This window comes from Ovis canadensis, chromosome 6 (genome assembly GCF_042477335.2).
Source record: "Ovis canadensis isolate MfBH-ARS-UI-01 breed Bighorn chromosome 6, ARS-UI_OviCan_v2, whole genome shotgun sequence".
Taxonomy (NCBI): domain Eukaryota; kingdom Metazoa; phylum Chordata; class Mammalia; order Artiodactyla; family Bovidae; genus Ovis; species Ovis canadensis.
The window spans coordinates 41,934,696-41,957,422 of NC_091250.1; the positions used below are offsets into that span (position 1 = coordinate 41,934,696).

At 34.3% G+C, this 22,727-nt stretch overlaps 1 protein-coding gene across 1 annotated transcript in view; it reads left to right on the plus strand.

The window, feature by feature from the left end:
• EIF4E (eukaryotic translation initiation factor 4E) overlaps positions 1-17,023 on the plus strand; it is a 40,721-nt gene extending 23,698 nt beyond the window's left edge. The window contains exons 2-7 of the mRNA XM_069593658.1: positions 1,428-1,534; positions 6,854-6,949; positions 9,673-9,736; positions 10,440-10,553; positions 13,234-13,373; positions 15,445-17,023. Of these exons, the coding sequence (XP_069449759.1) occupies positions 1,428-1,534; positions 6,854-6,949; positions 9,673-9,736; positions 10,440-10,553; positions 13,234-13,373; positions 15,445-15,559 (636 nt within the window). The 3' untranslated portion in view covers positions 15,560-17,023. The remainder of the gene's footprint in view (positions 1-1,427; positions 1,535-6,853; positions 6,950-9,672; positions 9,737-10,439; positions 10,554-13,233; positions 13,374-15,444) is intronic.
• The last annotated feature ends 5,704 nt before the right edge of the window (positions 17,024-22,727 follow it).

Genomic DNA, 22,727 nt, shown 5'->3' on the forward strand with positions numbered 1-22,727 from the left:
CAGACTCATGTCCATTGAGTCGGTGATGCCGTCCAACCATTTCATCCTCTGTCATCCCCTTCTCCCGCCTTCAACCTTTCCCAGCATTAGGGTCTTTTCAAATGAGTCAGTTCTCCACATCAGGTGGCCAAAGTATTGGAGTTTCAGCTTCAGCATCAGTCCTTCCAGTGAATATTCAGGACTGATCTCCTTTAGGATGGACTGGTTGGATCTCCTTGCAGTCCAAGGGACTCTCAAGTCTTCTCCAGCAGTTCAAAAGCATCAATTCTTTGGCGCTCAGCTTTCTTTATAGTCCAACTCTCACATCCATACATGACCACTGGAAAAACAATAGCCTTGACTAGACGGACCTTTGTTGGCAAAGGAATGTCTTTGCTTTTTAATATGCTGTGTAGGTTGGTCATAACTTCTCTTTCACGGAGCAAGCATCTTTTAATTTCATGGCTGCAGTCACCATCTGCAGTGATTTTGGAGCCCAGAAAAAAAAGTCTCTTGCTGTTGCCACATCTGTTTGCCATGAAGTGATGGGACTGGATGCCATGACCTTATTTTTCTGAATGTTGAGTTTCAAGCCAACTTTTAAACTCTCCTCTTTCACTTTCATCAAGAGGCTCTTTAGTTCTTCACTTTCTGCCGTAAGGGTGGTGTCATCTGCATATCTGAAGTTACTGATATTTCTCCCAGCAATCTTGATTCCAGCTGTACTTTATCCAGCCCGGCGTTTCTCATGATGTACTCTGCGTATAAGTTAAATAAGCAAGATGGCAATATACAGCCTTGATGTACACCTTTCCTGATTTAGAAGATTTCAATTCAAGCTGGTGTCCAGCTTTTTTCCTTAGGATCGTTTGAAAATGACAGAAGTTGCTCAACTTTATAAAGTTACCATATATCATAACAGTGTGACATGAAGGCAAGGATCTGTGTAGTATTGCCTTACTCATTTTATAAAGATTTTTTGTGTGTCATGTAATATAGTTAATTATGCTCTCCAAACTTTAGTTGAACTGGCCCTTCCCACTAACCACCCCTGCCATGCACAGCACTTTAATGGGATGTTAAAGATCATTCTCCTATTTTCCATGGTGTCTAACAATCTTATGTTAAATTTGTAATTGGAAGATAACAATATATATTTTAAATTTGAGAAACATTTTGCTCTTAATGAAGAGATGCTAGAAGAGTCTAGTGCTTTTCTTAGAGTTTGGCTAGTGGTCTACTTTATCAAATGCTTCTCCTATAATTCATTCTTTAAAAAAATGTTATGGACAGTATTGGTTAAGATTTATTTAGAGTATTGCTGTCATAGAGATTAAGTTTTCACAACATTGTAAATTAACTATATTTCAATAAAAATGTACAAATAAATTTCTTAATGTTATTTCTTCATGTTAAGAAGTTTATAATGTTTAATTATTTTCCACTAGGAAACCACCCCTACTCCAAATCCCCCGCCTACAGAAGAGGAGAAAACAGAATCTAATCAGGAGGTTGCTAACCCAGAACACTATATTAAACATCCTTTACAGAACAGGTAAGCTTTCTGACACATAGATTTTTTGACTTGGGCAACAACATAAATGGTGAATGGGACAGGTTTGGAGGGGAAGGTTAGAATAGACTGGTTTTAGGTATGTTAGGTTGAGGATTCCATTTTCACTTTGATGACCCACATCTGGCAAGCAGTTTTATGTGTGAATCTTGCGCTCAGGAAGTGTAACTTTGAATGGTAGTTGAAACCATAGGAGTAAATGAGTTCTCTTAAGTGAATCTGACTCACAACAGAGGCTTGGAATATTAGCACATGGGGATTTTTTTGGGGTAAGAATGGCTATGAAGATAACAGACGTGGTGCAAAGAGAGAGGGGGTTGGGCAGGGATGAACTGGTAGTTTGGAGTTAACAGATGCAAATTATTATATATAGAGAGTGGATAAACAACAAGGTCCTACTGTATAGCCCAGAGGACTATATAGTTAATATCCTATGATAAACCATAATGGAGAAGAATATGAAAATATATATACATATGTATAGCTAAGTCACTTTGCTGTACAGCAGAAATTACCATAACATTGTAAATCAACTGTACTTTAATAAAATTTTTTAAGAATGCCTGTGGAAGAGTATAGACATATACTGCATAAACTAGGGCAGAGTGTTAGTCATGGGAACCAAGAAAATGGTTTAAGGACAAGGTACAGCATATATGCCCCGAAAAGGTCAAATATTCATTGGATTGAACAATAAGTCTTTGCTAACACTGGAGAAGTTAGTAGAGTAGATGATAGAAAAAGATTGGTGTAGTTTGAAGAGTGAATAGAAATATACAAATGTATAGAGCAGGAATAGACAATTTGAAGGAGAAAGTTGAGATGGTCTGTGAAGGAGAAAGAACCTAGGGTATGTGGAGTCTGGATATTGGTTGGTTTGTATTTTAAGAGAAGTTTAGAAGAGGAAAAGAGAGTTTAGGATGAGTTAAGTTTTCATAGTTGCAATGTAGTAGTTTAATACTTCAGTATATGCTTTTTCCTATCTCCACCCTACCACTTCCCAGTATGTGCTTTTACTTAATTATCTTTCTTGTTTATCTGATAAAACTTAACTTTAATTCACTGAGAGCTGATGGTGGGAACACTTAGAAACATTGTAAGAATCTGGAGGAAAGTAAATTGGATAAATTAACTTTCAAGGATCTGTAATTCCTTTCATTCCCCCTCTCCCAGACCCTATAAGTCTATAATTAGGTTTCATTTATCTGAAAAGTGTGTTGTTCCTTTATGTCCTTTTTTTTTCTTCATTATCATTGTAGACCTTCTGAAGTAATAGTCCAAATATGCTTTAGTAGTTTTTCCATAGAAGGTGGGTGATTCAGCGTACCCTCCAGGGAGGAACAAGTCCGTTCTCTAGGTACTGTGGATTGTCAGCCAATGTGTGAAATACTGAAGGTCGAATAGTTGATAAAAGGAAAAAATTCTTCCTCAGGAAAGATTGTGCCAAACTAATACTAAGTTGGACAATTGATGAGTGGCAGTTTTATACAGTTCATCCTAGCAGCAGTACTAAAACCTTTAAAGTATTTTCCCCCCATCTTTTCAGTGGTATCATATAAAAAGCTCACTGTTTTCTCTCTGTGAACACAGTTCTTCATGTTGCTGTTATTGTGGGAGATCAAGGCATATATCCGTCATAGCTTAAGATGAAATCTGAGATTCCTGAAAGGTGCCCTTATCAGTGAACAAACTGATTAAATCCTAAAATGAAGTCTGTGAAGATTTTAATTTCTCTATACTTTCTTATTTCTTGTGTAAAATAATATCACATTGAAAACTGTTCTAAGACATTTTTGGTTCTGATTTTGGTGATTTCTTCATTATTTACTTTTTGTAAATAATTTTGTAAGGAATTATGTTTTCTTTAAAATAAAAACCGCTATAGTATTATAAGAACGATTAAATCATTGAGGCTCTAAGTATACAAAGTTTTAAGTTCTCTGTTTTTCCCTGATACCTTCTTCCTCATTTTGTTTTGCTCCACTCCCCAAAATAGTCTGTTAAAAATTTGGTTTGTATTGTTCCAAAACCTTTCAATGTACATATATATATACTTTTTTAATCTATACAGATTGCAGATTGCCATACTATTAAGTCTTTATTTTAATCCACAGCTTTGTTTTAAATGAATATACAGTCATATTTTATCAGGCTTACATTAATGAGTATGCAGAGTTTTTAAATTTACAAACAGTACTAATGTATGCATCTTTTTTTTTCTTTTCTTTTTGCACTTGCTTGAATATAGTGGTATATCTATATGGTAAAATTTCCGAGTTCTTAGGTTTAAGACTATTATCTACCTTTGTAGACACTGCCAAATCATCCTCCTTTATCTGCTTAGACTTACTGATTTCTACATCCTTGCCAACTGGTACCGTCAGTCTTTTAAATTTAATTGCCTGCCAGGTTGGTTCTAGCCTAATTTGCGAAAACAATGTCTTATTGTTTTGAATGTGCATTTCTTCTATTGAAGTTTCAAACAGTTTTGTTCAAGACAATTGCCTATTTGTGTTTTTACCTGTGAGAAGTCTGTTCAGTTCTTATTGTCTGTTATTTTCTTTTTGGTTATCTTTTCAAGTTTATTTCTAAGCATTGTACATTAGGGATGCTAACCGATCCAAGGGGGGATTAGGTTGAAATACACTTCCAAATCATTTGTCTTTTAACATTGTCTAAAGAGTTGTGTTATTTTAAAGGTTTTTTTATTTTCATATAATCAAATGCCAACTTTCCTCCATGGTTTCTGGGTTTCATGTCAGTCTTAAGAGAATTTTACCCACATATTTATCCTTTTTTTTTTAACCCACACAATTAACACATTTAATAGTGGCCTAGAAGTCTTCTTGCATGTATATATTATGTTTATTATATTTTTAAAATTATTTATTGTAATTATTTAAATCTCACTTCTTTGGGCTCATGACCCCTTTACATTCTTAAAAATTATTGAGGATTCCACAGTGTTTTACAGGTTATATAGATTTTCATCTATTTTCATTTGCTATATTAGAAAATAAATCTCAAAAAATATAAAATTACATATGTACTTAAGCCATTGCATTTTAATGTAAATGATTTTTATGGAAAAAATTTATTCAAAATAAAAAATACATAATGAGAAGAACAGCGTTTTTGTAAATATGTTTAAGTGCCTGGCTTAATAGAAATCAGCTAGGTTTTCATAGCTGGTTCTGCATTTTCAAGTCTTTGGAGATACGTTGTTTCAGAGGAAGTTTAAGGATAAAATATGACCTCAAATATACCATGGTTGGAAAAGGAGAAATTTTAATGGCCTTTTATAATTATGAATATCTCCTTCCTTTGATACTAGGTTTCTTGCAGGTTAGTTGCAATAAAGAATCTGAAACCACATCTAAGAACTTTTTTCTACTCTGTTGCTTTAAAATCCATTGATCTGTCTTGCATTTGAAATATATATATCCTTCTTCACTCATGAATACCACTGGTCATTTAGAAAATACTGGTTCAGTGAGTTTGTAGACCTTAATATTGGCATTTTTCATTATATGATATCAAAACAATAACATTATCATTACTAAATGTCTCAGAAATATACCCAAGTTTTGTTAAATTGTCATGCTCAGTGACACCTGCAGGCTTTCCAAAATTCTGATTTTTCTCCTGAAAGCTTAAATTTTAGCTACATGCTCACTCTGTTCATTTTTCAAGACGTAACCATGATTGATCAGCCTATTCTTCCAAGTAAAAGTGGTGTTCTTTGAGAAAGCGACTAGTTCTCCTCACAACTCAATGCCTAAGCATTGTCTTTGATATGCAGAAGTATTTTTTGTGCAGAAAAAACATGTGCACAGATTGAAATTTAATAAAACAAGTATTTTATTACTGCTTCATCAGTGGCATTCTTACAAGAAACTAGCAGTTACTCTTCTGAGAGTTGATTATAATACAGGAACAGTGACAAATGGTAGACATGGGTGCCACTGTATGATTCTTGTTATGTACATCACTGCTAGGTTTACTGTTGTTTTTGCATCATCAGTGAAAATGTTAACACAGTGAAAAATAAAATATCTTAGGATTTTTATGAAATAGTTTTTACTCATCAGTACTCCTGAAAGGGTCTTAAGATGCCTAAGGGGATTCGTAAACCACATTCTAGAACTGTTGATAGGCACTTACGATGTTTCCAGTTTTCCAAATTTAAGAACGTTATTGTACAGATATTTTTGCTTAGTCATCCAGTCATTTTCTAGAATAAATCTTTAACGGCTGCAATTTTTTTTTAATGGAATGGAATTTTATTATTTTCAGTTGAAGTGTAACAATTTCAAATGTACAGCACAGTGATTCAGTATTTGTATGTATTGTGAAATGATCATAATCAACATCTATCACAATACATACTTATAATATATTTTCTTATAATGAGCGCTTTTAAGATTTAGGCTCCTCACAACTTTCACATTTGCAGTGCAGTGTTATGAACTGTATTTACTCTGTTGTACGTTGCATCCCCATGATTTATTTTATAACTGGAAGTTTGTTCCACTTGACCCCCTTCATGCATTTCCTCACCCCTTTGCCTCTGGGAACCACCAGTCTGTTCTCTGTATCAGTGAGCTTGGGGTGGGTTTTTCTCCTTTTTTAAAGTTTTTTTTAGATTTCGTGTATAAGCAAAATCATATAGTATTTGCTTTTCCTGTCCAGTGTGTGATTTATTTAACTTGTTACAAAGTCCTATGGTCCATCCATGTTGGAAATAGCAAAATTTCCTTCTCTTTTATGACTGAATAATCCATTGAATATACACATTCATACATACATACATATTTTCTTTTTTCACTCCTTGATGAACATTTAAGTTGCTTCTGTATCTTAAGCTCTTGTAAAGCTGTACTAATCATGGGAATTCATATATCTTTTTCAAGTTAGTATTTTCATTTTTTCAGATAATATCCAGAAGTGAAATTGCTGGATCAAATGGTAGTTCTGTTTTTTTATTTTTTCAGGAAAGACTGAATTAGTTTTAGAAATCCAGGGTACAGTACTTGATACTGTATGTTTAGTAGTTTTTCTGCCTTTGCTTTTTCAAAATATTTTTTTCCTTGATCACGGGTTGGCAAATACAAATTACCAGGTAGGTGTTGAAATGCATCTCATTTTATATGTCTGAAATTATCAAGCATTAATCATGAAGTTATAAAATATATGTCTACTTGAAAACTCTTCAGACAACATTTTTATTAATAAGTGAACTCACTGCTGCTTTGAACATGGATGTGAAACTTCTGTTGACACTGACTTTCTGTTTTTTAGATGGGCACTCTGGTTTTTTAAAAATGATAAAAGCAAAACTTGGCAAGCAAACCTTCGATTGATCTCTAAGTTTGATACTGTTGAAGACTTTTGGGCGTAAGTAACCATTTTAGGATGTTTGTTTTATTGTGTACATTTTTATTTTAAGTTGTATTCACAAAAAGAAGGGTAAGGTGAACAGTTGATATTTACTTTTTTGCTTGTTCATCATTTCACAACTGTTAGAATTGGTGATTATTTCTCAACAGTTTTAGAAAGCTTCCATCTTGTCATCATTTAGCTCTGCCTATTCTCTATTCCTTGTCCTAAGATATCATTCATTGAGAATCCTTTATTGTCACTGGAACTTCTGACAACTTTTAGGACCTTGTCCCCTTTCTTGGTTACCTAGGCAAATTTGCTCTATTTTTATTCCAGAGCTTTCTTAGGAAAAGAATGCTTTTCTTAGCATTTCTGCAGATTCTTTTTTGTATAAACTGTGGATTTCCTGTGATAAAGATTCTGAGATTTCAAAGGCTGAACTGCTCATAAATCAGGGTTTGTCAAAGAATGACAGTATCTGTGATGATAGATAATTTTATTGCACTTTGTAAATAAAACTTAAGAATACTTGAAATATTTTTGAGATTTTTGTTTCAGATTTAGCTATATAATTTAATTTAGAGCTATAAAGTTCTGTGCAAGAAGTTTTAGAATATTGATTCTTTAAAACAGTTTAGTTATGTCTTATTTGCTTGAAAAATATTTAGGGAGAAACTGTTGGAGAACATGAAAGATACAGCTTATTAAAAACATGTTTAAGAGCTGTAAGTTATCTAGCAGTTATCTAAGTATTCTAATTTGTTCAGTTCGTGTATTTTGGATCATATCAGTGATGTGATTCCTGTGTTTTAATGTTAATACTTGGGTGTATCACACAGATAGATTATGGTTAGAAAATTATAAGTTAATAAATTATGATTTAAAATTTTATACATATGTATACTTCCAGCATATTAGGCATTTAGTGTGCATATGAATCACTGAAAACAAAGCATAGAATAATTAAAGAAAACTATGTTGAGATCACTTTGGTAAGAAAACTATGTTGAGATCACTTTGGTCACTTTTAATTGAACTTATGGGTTTTTTTTTTTTTTTAATTTAGTGAAAACATTTTTAAAAAATGAACTACATTTGAAACTCCTAGTAATTCATAGGCCTAGTTAAATTATGGTTCTGTTTTGCCCTTCATCAAAACATTGAGTGTTTTTCTTCTCTAATTGTATTTATTCAAGAGTTTTATGAAGCATAATAGTCTCCAGTATCCTGTGGAGGAGGGGAGAGCAAGAGTTCTGAGCCATTCTCCCAGTGAATAAGATTTGCATTTATCTAAGTTTGTTTGGCTGTCACCAGTTTTACATAATTATATATTTAAGTGACCTCTAATTAGAACATGACGCCACAGTTTTTAGGTATGTTGTAAGCAATATTATTGCTGAGTGGATTTTTATGCCATAATTGAAAGATAAACCCTTAAGCTTTCTGTCTTTGTCACTTAGTTTCTCCCTTTTGGGGGACAAATTTAATGAAACAGCTATTGAGGTGTTTTTTTTTTTAAAAATCTAGTCTTGTCTGTAGCATTAGGATTCTATTTAAGTGTGCCATTAACAGATTCTAATTGTAAACTTAGTAAGAGACCTTAGAGCATGATTAAGGAGAAAGAAGACAGCAGAAAGAATCATTGGTCTTTTCTACTTTGAACGCCATTGAAGAATGTCCCTTCCACACTAGACATTAACTGTATAGAAATGGTGGTTCTAATTCTGTAGTTACTGTTAGTATCCATGTCTCTCTTCTTGCCTAGTGGAATCTTGTCAGTGATAATCTAGTTTGGAAAGAGTTACTACTAGATAGAATAACCCAACAAGCTGTATGCTGTCTTAATGCTCTCTCATTCAAATTGGATTTGTTGTTAAACTGTGAGATGTCATCCAGAGAATCCTTGACTCTTTCTTAAAACTCTACTTGAAATACTCACAGACTGGGTTAAAATAGCAGTAAGAAAATCTTAATAAGGGAAATAACCATCCGTGTGGTATTATTGCTAGTTGTATAAGATCATCACTTTGGATCCAATCTAGCATTCTGCCTTCAGGCTAGTGGAATACCTAATTCATCCCAAATGTTAATCTGTTACATTGCTATTTGGGAAATAGTTTAGAAATACACATTCTGTGGTTCCAGCCTGTATTTAAGGAATTAAAATTCTAAGAAGTAGGATGTAGAACTATTCTGTCTTTAAAAGTTCCCCCAAAGATTATTGTGCTTGCTGACTTAAACTAGTAATAGTGTGTAGTGTTTGGGGACTGTTGATCTTTTCCACTCTTTGGTACTTTCACAGATAATAGTAATGTTGACTTAGTTTAGTCATGCAATCCTGATGATCAGGGAGTTTTGACTTACTTTCTCTAGATTTGTCTTTTTGTGTGTTTAAAATGGCTTATTAGCCTCCTGGATTCTTTCATTTACTTAAAGGCATCTGGTACCTCTCTTCTCAGTTTCTTGTAATAATGTATATATATTAAGTTAACTAATACACCAAAATTGTCAGGATAAAATCACTGAAGATATTTCTAAAAATCATTAGATGTTGATTCTTAAAGCTGACTGTTATTAAGATCTGTTTGGTCTGTTTTAGAAATTGACTCCATAGTGGGGAAAAAAGTAAATGAGTTTTTATCTTGTTTATTTTTATCATATTCTCTGAATGTACATATAAACACCTAAACTCTACACTACATTTTCTATGTTTATAATTGTTCTTTTCTTTTACCTAGTCTGTACAACCATATCCAGTTGTCTAGTAATTTAATGCCTGGCTGTGACTACTCACTTTTTAAGGTATGCTTAATTGGTGACTTCATATATTTTTTATAAGACTGGACCATTCAGGTATTCATTAAAATCTTACCATGAACTTAGAAATAGTTAATGTTGTGATGCTTGGAGAATAATTGTATTAGCTTTACCATATTTTAGCATAAGTATATTTTGGCTTCTTTTAGTATAAATAATTGAAATTAAGTGAGAATTTGGCGGTATGGACACATACTGTGATTGATTTTGAGGAGATCTTTGATTATCCACTCTTATTTCTTCTTTATATACTTGAGTAGACCGAAGTGCAGTTTGTCAGGAGTATGTGCGTCCTTGAGATACTTATATGAGTTTTGTCAGCTGTTAGTGGGTGGGACAGTCATTAGCTCTCTGAAGTGGTATAGCTTTCATATGTATTTTTTAGATGTAGAAATGTGCATGGCTTCTAAAAGGTGTCTGTTACTCAGAACCTCCAAAGTATATTACTTTAGAACCTCCAAATTAAGTCAAACCCCAGATTTGATAGCTATTAAGTGCCCTAGTCAAGGCTCTGTTTTTGCAATCCCATGCCTCTGGCTTTAAGTTTTGTGTGTTTTCCCACTACCTCAATAACAGTTTTATGAGTATAAAGTAAACAATTAACACGGTTGTTGCTTACTGTTTTTAGTCATTATCTTAAGTTAAACTAACAATATTGTCTCATATTGTTGTACCCCTAACCTCGTAGGATGGTATTGAGCCTATGTGGGAAGATGAGAAAAACAAACGAGGAGGACGATGGCTAATTACACTGAACAAACAGCAGAGACGAAGTGACCTCGATCGTTTTTGGCTAGAGACAGTAAGGTTTTAAAATTATAAAGCTGTTTTTGAATACTAAAACTTTGTTGTTGTTGTTGTTCAGTTCAGTTCAGTCGCGTCCGACTGTATGCGACCCCATGAATCGCAGCACGCCAGGCCTCCCTGTCCATCACCAACTCCTGGAGTTCACTCAGACTCATGTCCATCGAGTCAGTGATACCATCCAGCCATCTCATCCTCTGTCGTCCCCTTCTCCTCCTGCCCCCAATCCCTCCCAGCATCAGGGTCTTTTCCAATGAGTCAGCTCTTTGCATGAGGTGGCCAAAGTACTGGAGTTTCAGCTTTAGCATCATTCCTTCCAAAGAAAGCCCAGGGTTGATCTTCAGAATGGATTGGTTGGATCTCCTTGCAGTCCAAGGGACTCTCAAGAGTCTTCTCCAACACCACAGTTCAAAAGCATCAATTCTTCGGCGCTCAGCTTTCTTCACAGTCCAACTCGCACATCCATACATGACCGCAGGAAAAACCATAGCCTTGACTAGATGGACCTTAGTCGGCAAAGTAATGTCTCTGCTCTTGAATATGCTGTCTAGGTTGGTCATAACTTTTCTTCCAAGTTGTTGTTGTTATTCAGTTGCTAAGTTGTTTCTGACTCTGTGACCCCATGAACTACAGCACTCTAGGCTTCCCTGTCCTTCACTATCTCCCATAGTTTGCTCAAACTCATGTCCATTGAGTCAGTGACACCATCCAACCATTTCATCCTCTGTTGCCCTCTTCTCCTCTTGCCTTTAATTTTTCCCATCATCAGGGTCTTCTATAATGAGTCAGCTTTTTGCATCTTGTATCCAAAGTATTGGCGCCTCAGCAGCAGTCCTTTCAGTGAATATTCAGGGTTGATTTCCTTTAGGATTGATTGGCATGATCTCCTTGCTGTCCACAGGACTCTCTTCAAGAATCTTCTGCAGCACCACAAGAGTCTTCTCCAGCACTGCAGTTGGAAAGCATCAATTCTTCGGTGCTCACCCTTCTTTATAGTCCATCTCTAACATCCATACATGACCACTGGAGAAACTATAGCTTTGATTATACGGACCTTTGTCCGCAAAGTGATGTCTCTGCTTTTTAATATGTTGTCTAGGTTTGTCTAGGTTTGTCAGGTTGTCTAGGTTTGCCTAGGTTTGTCTAGGTTTCCCAGGAGAAAGTGTCTTAATTTCGTGGCTGCAGTGACCGTCCACAGTAATGATGGAGCCCTAGAAAATGAAATCTGACTCTTGTTTCCCACATTTTCCCCATCTGTTTGCCATGAAGTGATAGGACCAGATGTCATTATTTTCGTTTTTCTGAATGTTGAGCTTTAAGCCAGCTTTTTCACTGTCCTCTTTTACCTTCATCAAGAGGCTCTTCCTCTTCACCTTCTGCCATTAAAGTGGTAGAAAACTTTGTTCCTTTTTCGTTGGTTACTCAAAGAGAAGATAAGGATACCCACTCTAGAAATCTAGACCAGCGCTTAATTTTGTTCTACCATGTGAATGAATCTTGTATACTTTTTACATACTAGTACAGTAAAATGCCCTGCTACATATTACAAATCCAGAAAATGATTGGCAGTTGACTGACTTTACACGATAAGGTCATCCTTGTCATTTCATTAAGTTCAGAATTGTGGTAACTTTCACATTTTGTATGATACAAGTTTTTACAGTTCTTAAGAGTATTGCTTTGTGTACTAAACTTTTTAGATTCGTGAAGGAAATAGTGAAATTGTAGCTTGATATCATTCAGCTTATATGTTGTGATATAATTTGGAACTTTTGGCTTCACACGACATTTATTAAATTGAGATAATAGACGTTTTCTCTAGTGAAAGGTTTTAAACCCCAGGGTTTTAAGATCAGGGATTATAGTCTTTTTGTATCTTGAACACTGGTCTGGTCTGTAGTTAGCATATTAAACGTGCCACATGGCATGCATAGTCTTAGTTCCCTGACCAGGGACCCAACCTGAGCCCCCTGCCGTGGAAGCTTGGAGTCTTAACCACTGGACCACCAGGGAAGTTCCTGGTTAGCACTTACTAAATTGAGCAATAATAAATATTTCAGTAAATGGCTTTTATTGAGGAAAAACTTAATTTTCTTTTGGGAGAGATTATCAGTAAATACCATTTTAGAACTCTTTATTAAGTCATTTCAGTTTTGCAAGATGACAAAAGTTGTGGAGACGGATGGTGGTACTGAATATACTTAATGTCACTAAACCTTAAAAATGGTTAAAATGGTAAATTTTATGTTATGTATTTGCCATATATATATTTTTTAATTAGGGAAAGTTCACGAAAAGCAACAGGAACAGGAGGCATTTCATCCATGAGCAGCTTTTTCATTTATTCCATTAAAACTTGTTTACTGGCAAGTGTAGCAGCAGAGCAAATGAATATTAATAATAATTCACCTTTTTTGTGCCCTGACATCAGTTGCCCAGTTTACTGGAAAAGTTATCAAAACTGTTAATGTTTTTGGTATTAAAGAATCAAATTAACAATTTTTTAAAGGCAGGAGGACAATTTTATATATATATACACATACATATATATATATATAAAACCCTTCATTTTAAAAACTTTCTTAGCTTTGTATATAAATATATGATACATTTTGCAACTTAAAGAAGCTGTTTATAATCTGTTGAATATAATTTGAAATTGAGTTTTTTCTTTTAAGCTGCTGTGCCTTATTGGAGAATCTTTTGATGACTACAGTGATGATGTATGTGGAGCTGTTGTTAATGTTAGAGCTAAAGGTGATAAAATAGCAATATGGACTACTGAATGTGAAAACAGAGAAGCTGTTACACATATAGGGTAAGTTTTGCTGTTTTTTACTTTTAAAATAGATAACTAAAAGCAGAACTACTTTTTTAAAAATGTTTATGTAGATCATTATTTTTCTTGTTTTCATGAACACTTTTATAACTTTGAACAGCTGTATTGATATTCTATGTCTGGTTCGTCCTTTTTCATTTCTGTAAAATTTCTTTTTCCTATCAATGGAGTATAGAATCACTGGAACACTGTTTTAGCATGTCACATTTTATTTATCAAATGAGAATGTGTCTTTTCCTTAATGTACTTTAAAAACCACAGTGCTTATGTATAATACTCAATATGTTGGTGAATATTGGCAAATGGTATATGTGTATTTTGCCACATATGTGTACACTTACATGAAAGTTCCATTGAGATGTAAGTAGCTTGGTTTTGTCCATGCTTAAAACCTACATGTATATATTTTAAAACTTTTTGGCAAATATTACTATTTGCAAAAATTGCTTATCATTTTTTCCCCCTCAAATGTCAGTCAGTGTTAATTTTTACTAAATTTAAGTTAGTAAAATTGAACTTTAAATTTTATATTGAAATTAAGTGTACAGGTCATAGGTCTCAATATGTTTGATTTGCCCCTTTGTATGTTGATTTTTCCAACAGTATGAATTCTGTGAACATAATTCCTTTCTGTATTAAAAGGTGTGGGGATTTTCCAGGTTTCATTTTCCAGAGGGTTTCTATAAGAGAAAATTGATAATTGATTGTCATCATATTCCTGATCTTTTTGTCAGCATTGAATCTTATCGATTGTGAGGATCTCGTATTTCTTTGAAAATGCATTAAAGGAATTAGATATGAATTTGTTTCCTTGGGAAGATTTTTAATTGTGTCAGTGTTAACAATTTTTGAAATCTTTATTTAAACATTTGGCTTCAGTTTTTCAAGGAAGGATATTTTTCCGCCCGTTTAAGCTTCATGGCTCAGTGCTCTTGCTTTCTGGCATTTTTAGTGATTAAGTATAATTGAAGGTACATTGCATCCTAATGTCAACTTGATATTAATTGTAATTTTAGTTATCACAAAATTATTTTTAAATACCTTATTCTAGGGAAGGTACTGAAATCTTCTGGAGGATACAGTATGAATAAATTTTCGTAGTATACTGGAGGATTCAGTTCCATGAAAATATATATATATCTTTATTTTTGTTTCATTTGGTGCTTATTTTAAAGTTTTGCTATTCTCAGATACCAGGTTTCTAGCCTGACCTATGATGTTCTCAGATTATATGGTGATCTGTGCCCAGTTTTACCTTGTCAGCCTTATCTCTCATATTTACTTTTCTTGCTAGCTGTAGCCACTGAGCTTTATTTTTATTTCTCAGCCTTCAGATGTGCTTAATTAATTCTCTTAGCATTATACTTTTGACCTCATACATTTTAAAGGGGAGATTTCTTTGATTTCCAGGAGATTAGATCCTTCTTGTTAATGATATTGCAGCCCCTGTACTTACCCTCCTTGATACTCATCATATTTGTCCTTAAAATAGAATCACATGATTTGAAAATATTACAAATTGCCTTCGAAGTGTTTAATTTTTGAATGTGCTTTCTTGTCAGTAATAAGGTAAATGTAATTGCAGTAACATAAAATATATACTAAAGTTTATATGTACAATATAATTGAAGCATGTTAGATCAAAAAATTAAAATATGTGCATGTAATTGATTATATACAAATTAATTTTGCATGTGATATAGCTCCACCATATGTATTTGTGATTATTTGTCTGGAAATAATCAAATACTCTAAACTATAAATACCATAACCCCAGGGACTGTCCCTGCTTTGCTTATTATTAATTTATTGATAATTAAATTTAGCAACATTTACCACAGTACCTGGTACATAGTAGATTCTCAAATATTGGTTAAGTGATTAACCAAGATTGTAGTGAAAAGGAAGAGTATATTTTGTTAAAAGGAAAATGTGCAGTTTCTTATTTCACTCTCCAGTTTTTTTTTTTTTTAGTAAAGAATAGTATTGCTGGATTTGGGGTGTATGTTTGAATAAAAATTAATGGCTACTTTTCTTTTTCTTCCTATAGGAGGGTATACAAGGAAAGGTTAGGACTTCCTCCAAAGATAGTGATTGGTTATCAGTCCCATGCAGACACAGCTACTAAGAGCGGCTCCACCACTAAAAATAGGTTTGTTGTTTAAGAAGACACCTTCTGAGTATTCTCATAGGAGACTGCGTCAAGCAATCGAGATTTGGGAGCTGAACCAAAGCCTCTTCAAAAGCAGAGTGGACTGCATTTAAATTTGATTTCCATCTAAATGTTGCTAAGATATAAGAGAAGTCTCATTCGCCTTTGTCTTGTACTTCTGTGTTCATATTTTCTTTTTTTTTTTTTTGGCTAGAGTGTCCATTATCTCAATCAAAGAATTACAGTACACATCATCCCCAGAATCCATAAATGTGTTCCTGGCCCAGTCTGTAATAGCTTAATAGAAATAACCATTACAAACACATTTGACCCATCTACAATATTAAAAAAAAAGAACTTGCATTTCTGTACCTTACAAGAGAATGATTTTGTTTACGTTCCATTGTATGCAGGAGCATATTTTGCTGGTTTGAAAGAGTATGATGCATACAGTTTTCTGGCAATTTTCTTTGATTCTTTTTACAGCATTATCTGTGCTGTACTTCTTGCTGATGGCTGCTAGATTTTAATTTATTTGTTTCCCTATTTGATAACATTAGTGATTCTGATTTCAGTTTTTCATTTGTTTTGCTTTAGTTTTTCTTTCTCATGTAACATTGGTGAAGGATCCAGGAATATGACACAAAGGTGGAATAAACATTAATTTTGTGCATTCTTTGGTAATTTTTTTTTTAACTTAAAACTACAATGCTTTGCTACAAATTTATGCATTTCATTCAAATCAGTGATCTATGTTTGTGTGATTTCCTAAACTTAATTGTGGATTATAAAAAATGTAACATCATAATTACATTCCTAATTAGAATTAGTATGTCTGTTTTTGTATCTTTATGCTGTATTTTAACACTTTGTATTACTTAGGTTATTTTGCTTTGGTTAAAAAATTGGCTCAAGTAGAAAAGCGGTCCCATTCATATTGAGACAGTGTACAAAACTGTAAATAAAATGTGTACAGTGAATTGTCTTTTAGACAACTAGAATTGTCCTTTTATTTCTCCATCTATGTAGAAGGAATTTGTATTTCTTATTGCAAGGCAGTCTCTATTGTGTCTTCTCTTGTAGTGTCTTCCACATGAATAGCATAAGTTTGGAGCATTAGTTTGGTTATTTTGTTTATTTTAATTTTTAATAAATTGAATAGGTAGCATCATATATATGAAATTAAATTGATGTGGCTTTTTTTTTTAATAAGGCGCAGTCCTTTAGGCTTAGGTAAATAATGTACTCTTAATATCTTAAAACTCATGAAAATTGGAACCTTGATGCATCACCATTTGATTGGTAGGGATAGTAGTTATAAAACTTGGTTGTTAAGATGTTCTTTAAGTGTCAAAATAATAACATAGGGAAAGACTTGTAGGTGATGGGGGTGTATGCATTAAGAATTTTGTTAGTGTTGCTGTCTAAAGAGAATTGGAATAAACAGGTTATGAAGACTCATATTTTTAATGATAAACTGGTGTATGGCTTTATGTAAAATTGAAAACTTGATCTACTCTTTAAGCAAATTTGAAAACAGCTTGTTTGTAATGCATAATTGTATATTTCAGATTCGATAAAATGAAATATAACTATTGTAGACAGAAGAGTGAGCTGAACTGTAGGTAGAATAACCATTAGTTGAGAGGAAATTTTGTCTCTAGATGGTGATTATGAATTAATCATTTAAAACTGGTAAGTTTGACAAAAATCCTGTGTAAAATAAACGTGAAATTAATAATACTGATTTTATTGAAGAATTTAAAACAGTTTAAAGGGTACCACAAGCTACCATCTGAGTATTCTCAATACCACAAACACCCCTTGTTCAGTATTCTATAAATACTGTGTCTTTTATATTTATAATCTCAATATATGTACCTAATAATATCTTGTTTAAATTTGGGTGATTGGTTAAGGTGACTTATTGTCTTTTGGTTTATGTAGTTTGTGAGCACTTCAAGAGCTTGCTTAAAAGTAACAGTGGTAGTATTAGTATGTTGGCAGTGGGTGGCATTGGAGGAATGCATCAGAAATCAGTGCTTTATTAATTCTAGCATGCAGTCCATTTTAAGAAGTATCAGCCTATGAGAGTCGAGAAATAATGCATTAAATGTACACAGTTCTAAATTGTTAAGAATCCTAATTTATGGCATTTTATTATCCTCCTTATTATCAGCTGAGAATCACAATTGGTTTTAAGTCTTTTTTTCCAGTGTGTGTGGAATGATTCTGAGTGTCTTTGGCAAATATCACTTAAATATCACAATAACTTGCAAATATTTATAACTATTAGCATCTTTTCTAAATATAAGATTAGATTGTACATGATTTTCTAATTTACTTTTTCCTTTCTGTTCAACAGGATATTATAGCTTAAATATATTTTCATAATAGATTAATAAAATAACCTTTAATGGATAATTAGTATTTCATCATAAGGATATGCCATATTTCATTTAACCAATTTAATTGTTAAAATTCTAGTTCTTCAGAAGGATTTGAGTTATACTATGAAAGAATCAAAAAGTTAAAATCCTTACTTAGTACTTACTGTATGCCAGGCAGTATTCTAAGCACTTCACATGCACTTTAACCTGCACAATAATCCTTCGATGTAGGTGCTCTTATCCCCTTTTTACAGATGAAGAAACAGAAACAGTGAGGATTTAAGTCACTTAGTATGGATTTGAGTCCTAGAAATTTTGTTCCAGAAATTCTGTAAAGCACATGAAACAGTCTCAGAGGTGTGGAGCCTACCTCATGGGCTACAGTAAATTGTACCAGATTGTAGTCAGTGTATATAGGTCAGAACATTTTAAATTTTACTTCCTTTGATAATGAAACATATAAGAGATAGGGAATCCCCTGAGGGTACTCTGTTCACACTCAGTTAATCATTTGGCTTTTTTTCCTGAGAACATGGAAACAAAGGTACAGGAGTTTAGAGATACATAGATCAAGTGAATATTTTCATATCCGGTTTTAAGTATCTGTGTCCTGTTATCTTCTAAGATAAATGGCAAAATAAAGTGAAGCTTTCAAGTTGAGATTCTTAAATGCTGAAGTTTGCATTCAAAAGGATAATTTTAATTTACTAAGGCAGTGTGATAATGTGATGTTTTACATTTTAAAATTAAAACAAGTTAATGACAAGTCTCTGTGCTACTTTTTATCTAATTGTTGGATTGGATTGTCTTCATTTACTGAGTAGAAGGGGAAAAGACCTGAATTTTCTCACTCAAGAGTTAGACCCGGATAAATGCAAGGTTTCAGATCCAACTGACGTTAAGAAACAAAACCCTAGGTAGTGCTAGCAGGTGTCTCTCTAGACCAGTATAGAAACTGAGTATCTAGAAACGTCTACAGAAATCAGATATTGCTGTGACATTGTGTGTGTGGAAGTTGCTTCAGTTGTATCTGACTGTAGCCTACCAGGCTCCTCTGTCTGTGGAATTCTCCAAGCAAGAAGACTGACTGGAAGTGGGTTGCCATGCCCTCCTCCAGGGGGTCTTCCAACCCACGAATCACGCCTATGTCTCATGTCTCCTGCATTGGCAAGTGGGTTCCTCACCTCTAGCACCACTCGGGAAGAAGTATGTGATATATATATATATATAAAGTATATTTGTGACAGGAGTGTGCATTTTGGGATTTAAACCTGCTCCTCTATCACATACAGTTGGAGAGACACCACTCTTAAGTTGTCTTCAGTAGCCAGGATCAGCTCATTTGCCCATCAGTCGCTAAAAACAACCAGCTTGTTATCTCTACTTTTCGTTTCAGCCCCAGTCTGTAGCATCTTTCAATAATACTTTTTTATATCTTGCTTACTGTAAATTTCAAAGTAGACATGAGGTAGTCATCCTAACACCTTGGATAGTTTCATGTTCTAATATTCATGTGATTATTTTACTGCCAGAAGCAAAAAAACTGAAACTGGGTGTGAGATGAAATGTGCTATGCCTTTCCCAATTCACAGGAACCAGATTCCATGTTTTTAATCTTGCCCCCTTTTACTTCTGAGCTTATAAATTCTTAATAGTCTTGCACAGAAGTTATGTCCGTACTTTGTCTCCAAAAAATGCATTTTGAGTACCTCGGTTTATTGTGCTGTAGATGCTGGATGTACAGAAGAAAACAAAATAGACTGGTCCCTGCTCTAAACTTTTAAAAGCAGGTATCTATTAAAAATAATTCTATATTTCCATGGTTTCTGCAAATAGCTTGTATTGTAAAAGAACTACAGTTTCTGTTACTAGGGATTAGTCTAGAGGTAAATGTAAAACACCCTTTCAACACTAACTTACAGCAAGTCTAAATGGATCACACTATGTAGGAGGACTCGACCAAACCCTCATGTGTAAATTGCAGCTTTTGCAAGACTTCTGCTTTACATTGCTGAAATCTGTATGACTGTCCAAGTAGTTTTGTGGATGTGGCTCTTTTTCAGTTATGAAATTTTGCTTTTAAAAAGCTTCGTTGTTTTAGCATACTTTTGAATTTGTTGAAGCATTTTCAGTGTGATTGTGTCTGCTTTGATATGGTTTTGTAGATAACAGTTCTCCGTTCAGCCTGTTTTTTTTTTTTCAATGTTTGACCAGACATAACACACAACCTATTTTGACTACAGAAAGGTAGTCTTTCTGCAGAAGGTGACAATATCCTACCTTCTTCAATCCTACTTTTCTTTTTCAAGGTACCACTCAAATTTCTTATATATGTCTAAGAATTTTCAGTGCATACACCAGGTACGTGTGCCTTTTTTTGGACCCAGATCGTTCAGCATTGCTTTCTCATTTAATAATCTTGGAAAGTTCAGTTTTACATGTCATAACATATAAAACTTTTATATTCTAGTGATTATATGAATGTATGCCTTGCTGGAGGACTGGCTTCCTTCCTTGCTTGCTTGTAATTTTTGCGTTCACAGTTTCCCAGTGTAAATTGTAGTCTTATCTTTGCATAGTACAATTTTTTTGATATGTGCAAAAAAAGCAGTTTCCTTTTTGTTGTTGTTTAGTTGCTAAGTCATGTCCAGCCCTTTGCAAGTCTGGGCTGAAGCCAGCCAAGCCCCTCTGACTGTGGGATTTCCCAGGCAAGAATACTGCAGTGGGTTCCCATTTCCTACTCCAGGGGTCTTCCAAAACCAGGGATCGAACCTGCATCTCGTGGCCAGGTAGATTCTCTACCACTAAGCGACTTGGGAATCCCTTTTCTTTAGCACTCACCAGATGGCCCTTAGTCGCTATGCATTCCAAACCCAGACTGTTCTAATGTACATAAAAGGATCATCTTCAACGTTGTAGTTGTGTTCTACAGAATGCCGCTTAGCAAGTTTTTCAGTTTTGGTCCTCATGATATTTTTATGATCGATACTGTTTTATTTTCTTCTAATGAGCCAGTATTGTTTTAAAATAGAAGTAAAATAGTTCTCTAGATTGAACTTCTTCCAAAGGATAAGCATTAAGTTGTTAAATCTGTTTTAGGCCTATAAACATTTAAAAAGCTTGAATCAGCACTGATAACAGGACCGAGTTTTGTTTTGAAGCCTCAGATTGAATTTAACTTTGCAGTTTTTTTAAATTGAGAACATTTCCCAGATTCATCTTTATATTGTTATAAAAAGTTTCTTTCAGCACTTGTTCTGATTTTAAGAATGTTTGTTTTTCATAAGTTCCCATTTTGCACATTTTTTCTCCTTTCAGAAAATCATTATTTACCTTCTCTTCATGCTTTTTTCAAGTGTTGCTATTTTATAAGAATTCTGTCTTTAAATGTTCATATCTTCCATCTTTACTATTCTTAGGTCATGCATAGTGTCACTTTGTGACAGTAGCTTCCAAATCTCTGTCCTTAGCCACGACCTTCCTCTTGTGTTTCAGATCCATGTTTCCTCGTGCCTACTGAACCTCTTGTCAGGGCAGCAGACTATACCTCATAGGTCATATTTGGCACGCGTTCTGTTTTGTAATTGCTGTAAAGTTTTATTAAAACGTGGACTTGCCCATTTGTTCACGTCTTTTTTTTTTTTTTTTTCCTCTTTGATGTGTGTTCTATAATGACAGTTGACTAGTGTGACTAAGACAGGCATACAAAGTGTAAGGTAATGCTATCGGGACCTTTGTAGAAGTTTGCTGATCCTTACTCTAAACGTATTTTGGTGACAGTGTCAGTAAATGTAAATGTCTTAACCTGTTTCATTTCTTTTTCACTTCCAGCAGGCCCCTAACCCCATTCCCACCTGATGACTGCATTAATCCAGTCAACAAAGTGATTTGCCTCGATACCTAGTTTTTTCCTCTCTGCTTGTCCTTGAGTCCATTGCAGTTTCTCTTGATTGTCCGTGGTATTGTCTGGCTTCTTAGCTTAAAGACATGCCACTGAGCCCTGTTTTACGTTTTCCATGTCCTCAAATGCTCATTGTTTATCTGTATGTTAAGATTTCTTTTACTTTCTGAAAAGCAGCCAAGGTAACCAGAGGTCTGTAACTGGGAAATACTGGAGCTTATGTACTTGTTCTAGAATGATGATAATTGGGATTTTAACTATAAAAGTGATTACACAGTAGTTTCTTGATTTAGCAAAGCTTTAGGACTGTCTTAATACATTTTTTTGTGTTACCTAAAGCAGCATGTGGTATGCTTTTCTTGCTTTATTATAGGAGGTGAAAAAATAAAGATAGAATGTTAGAAAAAATTAAGCCAGAAGTGAGGTTAGCATGCAAAATGCATTACATAAAGCCCATTCTAATCAAATAAAATGGAGAAGCAAGTCCTTCAATGATGCTGTCATGCTTGGGCAGTTGCCTTTTGTAGGACACAATTTTTGTGTTGAGTATCCAGCTGGCTAGATGGTCGAAGACAGGAGTCAGTAGATGCTCCACAGTAAAGGTGAAGACTGCGTGGCAACCTGCTCTGGAAAAGTACACACATGCTTTGGTGTCCGATAGCCTCACTTCACATTCTAGTTCTGCAGTCTATTTGATGAATGAACCTAGTCGAGTGAGTTGAGATTTCTAAGCCAGTTTTTGTCATCTCTGAAATGAGGAGTGATACCTATATCAGAGGGCAGTCATGAGACAAGATTGGTTGTATATAGTTCAGTGCTTCAGCTCAGTTCAGTTGTTCAGTCGTGTCCGACTCTTTGCGACCCCAAGAATCGCAGCACGCCAGGCCTCC